The sequence below is a fragment of the Mus pahari genome, chromosome 20, assembly GCF_900095145.1.
Source record: "Mus pahari chromosome 20, PAHARI_EIJ_v1.1, whole genome shotgun sequence".
NCBI lineage: Eukaryota > Metazoa > Chordata > Mammalia > Rodentia > Muridae > Mus > Mus pahari.
In genome coordinates, this window is record NC_034609.1 from 5,486,589 (window position 1) to 5,494,537 (window position 7,949).

Sequence of the window (7,949 nt, forward strand, 5' to 3'; positions counted from 1 at the left end):
GCCCTGGCTGTTCTGGAACTCACTTGGTAGACCAGGCTGGCCTCGAACTCAGAAATCCGCCTGCCTCTGCCTCCCAAGTGCTGGGATTAAAGGCCTGCGCCACCAGGCCCAGCTAGAGGACAACTTTCAAGAGGCAATTCTTTCCTTGCAAGGGTCAAACGGAGGCCATCAGGTGTGCTCTTACCGAGCGCCCATCTCCCTCAGCCAAGACTGAGCTTGAACTTTGGATCTTCCTGCTTCTACCTCCTAAGTGCTGGGATTACAGGCTTGAGGCAGTGTGATTGGTTCAGAAGTGCTGGATCGAAAGACACAACAGGGTTTCCTGGATGGGAGGCTAGGCTGAGCACCGTCCCCAATCCTGCAAATTTAAATTTTAGTAAGAAATCCGAGCTGAGCTGAGTGCAGAATAGTAGTTCCCTCAAGCCTATGACCCTGGTGACTGAGCTCTGGAGGTCACTCAGCAACACTGAAAGAAAGTGTGAGGATGTTCATCCCCACTGTGAATAACCCTCAGCAAAGCTGCCAGAGGACGGATGGACGGATGGGTGGACGGACGGACAGATGGTGCGGCGCATGTAAAAAGTTCGTACCTTTCTGCATGGAAAAAGCCACAAAGAAGTGACTCTGAGACTGGGGAGTCTCTTCCTTTATCCCCTGTCATTTTCTCTGAGAGAAAGTTCCTCTATCAGATGAGCACAAAGACAAGGAAGCAAACAGGCTGTGACAGTGACCAGACAGAGCGGTCACAGCGGACATACGGACACAGAAGTTGGGGCTGTACAGGACCCATTGGGGCCACAATTTGAGCTGGTTTTAAAGATGAAACCAATACTAAAAAACCAAACCAAAACAAAACAAACCAAAACAAAACAGGAGAAGAAGAAGAAGGAAAGTGGAGCAGAGCACCTGGCCTGGAGAAACCGCAAGTTCTAAGGGATCTCTTGTATGGAGAAGATGGTATTGTAGAGGTAGATCTGCCCAATCTAGGCGCACAACATGTATTCATTGTGTTTACATTCCCCAGGCTTATTTGGGTTGGAGATTTACTGCAACAGGGCTGTATAGAACTCATCAGGGGCCACAATTTGAGAGTTGTTTTTTTAAGGTTTATTTATTATATCTAGGTACACTGTAGCTTTCTTCAGACACCCTAGAAGAGGGCATCAGATATCGTTACGAATGGTTGTGAGCCACCAGGTGGTTGCTGGGATTTGAACTCAGGACCTCTGGAAGAGCAGCCTTAACTGCTGAGCCATCTCTCCAGCCCATGAGATGGTTTTAAAGATGAAATCAATAATTTTTTGCATATGCATGTGATGTCCATGTCTGTAGGTGTATGGACACACACATATGTGCAGGAGCATATATATGTGCACGGGCCCATCAATAACATCAGATGTCTTTCTCATTGGCTATTTCATTTATTGGAGGAACTCTTTTTTTTTTAAGATTTATTTATTATTATATGTATATACACTGTAGCTGTCTTTTAGACACACTAGAATAGGGCGTCAGATATCGTTACGGATGGTTGTGAGCCACCATGTGGTTGCTGGGATTTGAATTCAAGACCTTTGTAACAGCAATCAGTGCTCTTAACTGCTGAGCCGTCTCAGCAGCCCAGAACACTCTTCAATGTAGGAGTTTGCTAATCTAACTGTCCAGCTGGCCCTGAGCATACACAGTTCCCTACACTTGGCATTTATGGCTGCCACCATGCCTGCCCTGGTTCTCACATGAGTTCGGGAGACAGAACTCAAGTTCTCACATTCTCAAACATGAGACAAAATGATTTATCCATTAAGCCATCTCCCTGACCCAAAAACTTGTTGTTTGTTTGTGTGTGTGTGTGTGTGTGTTTCTGTCACTTACAAACCTTAACAATCATTTGGGCCACTCTACAAATGCTGCAAACAAATACCAAGACAAAAGTCAAAATCCCACGGGCAATATTTCCCAGCAGAAAGGTCCTCAAACTCCCTGAAGTCTCATTTAATAATTACAGTGCAAGCACCCAAGATAAGCTTTTCATAGTGAATATGCTCATTAAAAAGCATTATCAGGCCAGAAAGATGGCCCAGAGGGTTAAGGCACTTGCCCCTACTTCTGGCAACCACAGCTGGATACTCATGCAGGGCCCACATGGGGGAAGGAAAGAACAAGCTCTGGGGCACCAGTTGTCCGCTGACCTCTATAGCATGGAAGTGAGTGAGTGTGTACGGGTGCACACATACTTACAAACACACACACACTCATGCACATACATAAGAAACATGCACACATGAAAGAAAGGAAAGAAAAGGAGAGGAGAAGACATTTAAAAATATTGATTTTAAAAATATTGCCAGGCATGGTGGCATATGTCTTTTATCCCAGCACTTGGCAGGCAGAAGCAGATAAATCTCTGTGAGTTTCAGGCTAGCCATGACTACAGAGTGAGATCCTATCAGGAAAGAAAGAAAGAAAGAAAGAAAGAAAGAAAGAAAGAAAGAAAGAAAGAAAGAAAGAAAGAAAGAAAGAAAGAAAGAAAGAAAAAGAAAGGGAAAAGAAAGAGACAAGAGAAGAGAAAGGAAAAGAAAAGAAAGAAACCCTGTCAAGGGTGTGAAAAATTAGCTCAGTTGCAGAACATTTGGAACTATGTGTGAGGCCTTGGGCTCTACCCCCACAGACACACACATAAAAATTTGAAAAATAAAAACCACTATCAATCATTCTTTGGCCTATTTTGCAGGATTCCTTTCACCAAAAAGGAAAAAAAAAAAAAAAAGGAAAAGAATAGAAAAATGCACGTATCCATCCCTTTAATAAAATCAAACTGGATGGATGTCCAAGCCAAAGGTTCAACACTCCGAGAATGTCAAATCTGGGGACTAAACCTGACAAATAAGTGTCACTTAGCAGTCTTCAGTCATCCTCTTGGCTGTCACCTGTCGATTACCATCCTGGGCCACCCTACTCCACTACGGTGTAAAGAAACACTAGTCAGCTGGAGACATGGTTCTCGTGATAAAATGCTTCCCACAGAAGCCCAAGAAACTCAGCCCAACCCCTGCTCCCCCGGAACAAGCCAAGCATGCTGCTGCGCTTTATAATCCCAACACTGGTGACTCCGAGACAGGAGGATGCCTAATCTCACTAACCAACCCTGCGACTCTAATCCACTCTAATCCAGATCCCAGTGAGACCCTTTGAGCAAAGCAAAGTGGGTAGTTCCACTGGAATGGCATGGCTGAGGTTGACCTCTGGCCACCACAAACGCACATGTGCATACATGTCTACATGCATACTCATACACACACACACACACACACACACACACACACACGCACGCACACACCCCACTAGTTTTCTACCAAGCAAGAAAACCCTTGGTTTCCCCCACATCCTGCTTACTGAAACACAATTTAGGGTCTGAGTTTTCTCCCAAAGGCATTTATAAAAACACCACCACCCAATGTAGACATGCAGATAAAAGCCACTTTGCATTCTGGCTGACTTTCTCTGCATTTAAGACTTTGTTGTTCCCCAAACTTTAAAAACTACTTAGGAGCAAAGGCTGGGGCACAGTGTATCTGACTGGTTCTTCTTCCGTGAGTTCTCAGCTAATTCACAGAAATGCTAGACTAAAAAGACTTTATGACTTAATCTGAGCTTCACGTTTCGCAGACCTCCCCCTGAATTCGACCACTCTTCCCTGATTCAGAAGCTAACAGGGTTTGCCATGATTGGGACTTGAGTGGGAGAAACCTGCTGTGGTCATATAATGATACATGTAAGTATACATAATCATATGCAGACATATCCTCACACAGTCTATTTCTACATGTGTACTTATTATTAATATCTTTATAAATAATCAGCTGTACTTGGTTTTTGTGTTTGTGTTTGTTTTTGAGACATGGTCCTGGTCAGTTTGTCCACGGAGCCTCCCATTTCTGCCTCTGGAGTGCTGGGTGGTATGGGCATATAATGCCACCATATCTGTCCTTTATTCGTTGTCAATTTTCCTTCCTGCAAGGCTTTTCTCCTTGTGGCTGGAGCCTAGTACAGAATTCAGTATGTCTAGTGTGCCATAAGTAATGAAAGACTGCACCGGACTGCATGATCAGCAAATATATTGTACTTTAGTTTCCTCAAGAATCCTAAAACCGTCTTTCCTAAATAATGCCTTACCTCTATCTACTCACCCCTCATCGCCTCACCACAATCATCTCTATAGAACTAATTCTGAATATGCCACTGCCACTCTCAAATTTCTGGAATCAAGTTGCCATCTTCACCAAGAAATCCAAGCAAACTGTGACAGATGGAGAGACATCTTTGGGGAACCTCTGACAATTTGTCAAATCGCATCTTTCAATGAAATTACTTGACTGTAATAAATTCTACCAGAAGGTAAGCCAGAAACTCGCTGGTGAGCTCCGTGAAAATAAATATTGCCTGGTTTCACGCAAGCAAGCGAGTAGTCACATGATTCTCGGTGTAGACTCCCCTCCACCAGAAACTGGTTTCATCAAAACAGGTAGTAAACTCTACTTAAGTGGGTACACGTTTTGCTTTTGGAAAACACATTTTACCCTAAAAATGTTTGTTTCAAATGCCGGGACAAAGTGTCATTTCTTTCCTGGCAGGGGATATCGTAAAACTAGCCAATCTGAAGAAAGACTAAGGACCCCGGATTCCTGGTGAGGATATAGTTCCACTCAAGTATTATAGGTTCCTTCACGATACAGTTTTCCTAACAGTGACACAGTCATCTCACAATCAACATCTTGAATCAATTACGAAAATACCAGTTAAGCCGTTCTGGTGCCCAGGAAAAGAATCGCCAGCATCAAGAAATCCCGGTTGGCTTCAGCTGTCCCCTCCTGCGGGGCTTGACAGCGCGTCTAAGGCGCCCAAACACCAGCCACCAGGCTCCCCCCAGCGCCCTCCTGTCGAATCAAACCGCCAGGGTTCTCCGGCCAAAATCCAGTGTCCCTCAAAGCAAAACCACGAAAATGCTAAGCAGACAGCAAGGCTCATAAGAACTTTTTTTTCCCAGTCCCTTGAGCGAATATTTTGAGAAGTTTGCCTATACTATCCACTTCTTGCGTCCACAGTTCACTTCCCTCCACCTCCTGGAGGCGTAAAGGAGAGCGGGCGCGGACCCAATCGAGAACCCGTGAGTACTTACTACCTCCGCGGTTTCTCAGGGAGGTGAGATTTCACAGCTCCATGAGAATCTGATACAGATAATAAAAGAAGGCCCTTTCTCCCTGTCTCACCCCACCCTCGCTAAAAGAAATTAACAACAACCAAAGTATGCAGCCAGTTTTGAGCTGGAAAACTGGGCTTCTCTAACAGGCGAGGAGGCCTGCAAGGGAGGCGGTCTGCAATATGGAGGGAGAAAGTTTGGCCGGCGAGTGGACGTCAGGGTGGGAGTGGACCGCACCCGGTCCGGAGCCCGCCGGTCGAGAGACGGATCGAGGAAAAGGAGGGCGGGATTCGTGGAAGAGCCAACCGGGCGCGCAGGCTGCTGCAGCGGGGCCGACGGTGCCCTGACCTGTACTTACATAACGCTTCAACTTCTTCTCCGGGGGGGACTTGCGGAGCCATCCCGAGCAAACCACTTCGCCGCCGCTCATGGTGCACGCCGTGAGGGCTCGAGGACCAGGCACCAAAGGGGTCGGTGGACACAGTGGACGCGCTCCGTGCACGGCGGGCACGGCGGTCAAACGCAGTCCAGAGGACGTCTCAGATTCCCTCGACGGGGCGGCCCGGCTCCCCGCGCCCTGTGTCGGCGATCGAACCTTTCCCGCAGATTCGCGGACTGAAGAGGAACTCGTTCGGGAACCGCGGGGACCAGGGCTCGCCGGCCTTCTTTCAGTGCGCCCTCCTGGCCGCCAGGCGCGCCGTCCCGCCGCCTAGGCAGCGGTCGGGCTCCGCTGGGACTCTGCCCGGACAGGGAGCCCAGAGCTGGAAGCCCTGCGCTCCGCCCCTTGGAGACGGGACCTCCCGCGGGTGCTCCCCGCCGCGGACCCCACGCTGCACGCGCACACACAATGCCCGCGCGCGGTGTCCGCTCCGCTCCGCCCGTTGGCGCATTCACACTGAGAGGGGCTCGATCTTCTCTTTTCCCTCTGCTCGGAAAAGGGCGCCTGGGAAGGCGTGCGGCGTCCGGGTGGCAGCCGGCACAGGGGCAGGTCCTGGATTAGCCTAGGGAGTTCGCGGACCAGCGGCGAGGGTCAGGGCGTCGCCGGGCGTCGGGGAGGTCGCGGGTCCGTGGTGAGAGGGTGGGTCTGCGCTCCAGCCTCGGGTGAGGGCGGGGATCAGCGCAGGGACGAGGCGCAGGGCGGCTCTGCTTCGGGGAGGGACCCCTCTGTCCTGTCCCCTGCGCTCCTCCCCCACCCCGGGGGCGCGCGGCGGGTTCGGGGAGGCGCGGCCTGGGCCCCGGCCCTCCTCCTTCTAGCCTTTCTGCCTCCCCTTCCCACGATCGGTCGCCTCTAGCTTCAGCCCAGACTTTCTCTGAAACTCCTCCGGAGCGCTTCCAGCCAAAACAACAAGGGCTGGGGAGGCGGGGCCGGCGCTGGGAGGGAGCGAGATGGCAGAGGCACCCTGGGATCTGTAGTCAGCAGGCACGCTGGGGTCCTCGCCGCCCCGCCGCCCCGGGCCCGCGCGCTGTAGAAGGCGGCGGTCTCCGGGAACGCAGCGCCACCCCAGTGTGAGCGCGGGAGTGCCGGGCACTCTCGCCTGCTCCGACTGAGTTTGCCATCTTGACAACCCTCAGTGTCAGGAGTTTGTACTTGGCTATGCCCTCGCGATCCAGAGTTTCGGAAGGATTTCCCTACTTGACAGCCTGAAAAGATAACCCAGCCCAGAGGAGAACTCACTCGAGCGGCTCCTGGTTGCTCGAAAGACTGAAGGACTGAGTCTCCCGGACCAGGAACGTGCTAGGACCCTCACTGTGCACCCAGAGACCAAAGGGGTGGGGGACCTCCTGGATACCTAGGACCTGACCCAGGAGCTGTTCTACCGAGTGATGCGACCGCTTAGCCTCCACAAAGCGTTCAGCTGCATGTATCTCTAAGACAGTCTCACACTACTTCCACTCATGGGCTGTTTCTTCCAGTTGGTGTTGTGTTTGCTTAAAACCTGCACTGGGATGTTTGGATAGGAAACGAAGCCATACTGGGTACCCTAATTCTATTTACCCATTTGTGTGTTTTACAGTTATTATATCTGGGCTAAGTCTGACACAGTCTTGTAACAGAATCTTCTTTACGGGTTTGTTTGAAACAAAGCCTTGGAACAAATTTTAGAAGGCAATATAATCAGACAATTATGTTGAAGAGTTGGGCATGGTAATGCGTGTCTTTAATTCCAGCGCTTGGGAGGCCGAGGCAGGCAGATCTCTGTGAGTTTAAGGCCAGTTTTGTCTACAAAGTGAGTTCTAGGGCGACCAAGGACGACATAAAGAGACCCTGTCTCAAAAAGGGAGTTTGTGTGAAAATACAAATAGATAAACAAGCATTTCTGAGAAGTATGAGTTTGGGCTCTCCTAATAAATGTTTGTTCTGAGTCTGAAACCTTGGGGGTTATAAAGAGGAAAAGGTGCTGGGAGCCCGGCCTGGCAGAAACCCTGTAATTCCAGACCTGCCGAGGTAGGTATGGCAGGGAGAAGGAAAGAAAGAATAGGGGGAGAAATGGAGGAAGGAGTGAAGAAACGAAAGAAAAGAAAATTAGGCGCTAAGTTAATAATAAGACAAAAGCCCTTGCATATAAGAAGAGACAGTGCCCTTTATTTTTGCCATAAAGTGCTTTTGAAATGGAAGCGTGTAATCTATCTTGTATTATTTAATTTTTGGAATTTCAAGTAGAGCTTTTTTTTTCCAAAAAAAAAGTTTCGCTTACTCCATTTCTACATACAAAAACCTATACCTGCATTTGGCAGCTTACACCTGTAACCC

General features: G+C 49.1%; 1 protein-coding gene across 2 annotated transcripts in view; it reads right to left on the minus strand.

The window, feature by feature from the left end:
- The window catches only part of Gab1 (GRB2 associated binding protein 1), a 106,020-nt gene extending 99,518 nt beyond the window's left edge, over window positions 1-6,502 (minus strand). For both annotated transcript variants that reach the window (XM_021220410.2, XM_021220408.2), the window contains exon 1: window positions 5,556-6,502. In XM_021220410.2, the coding sequence (XP_021076069.1) occupies window positions 5,556-5,627 (72 nt within the window). In that variant the 5' untranslated portion in view covers window positions 5,628-6,502. The remainder of the gene's footprint in view (window positions 1-5,555) is intronic.
- Window positions 6,503-7,949: the final 1,447 nt, after the last annotated feature.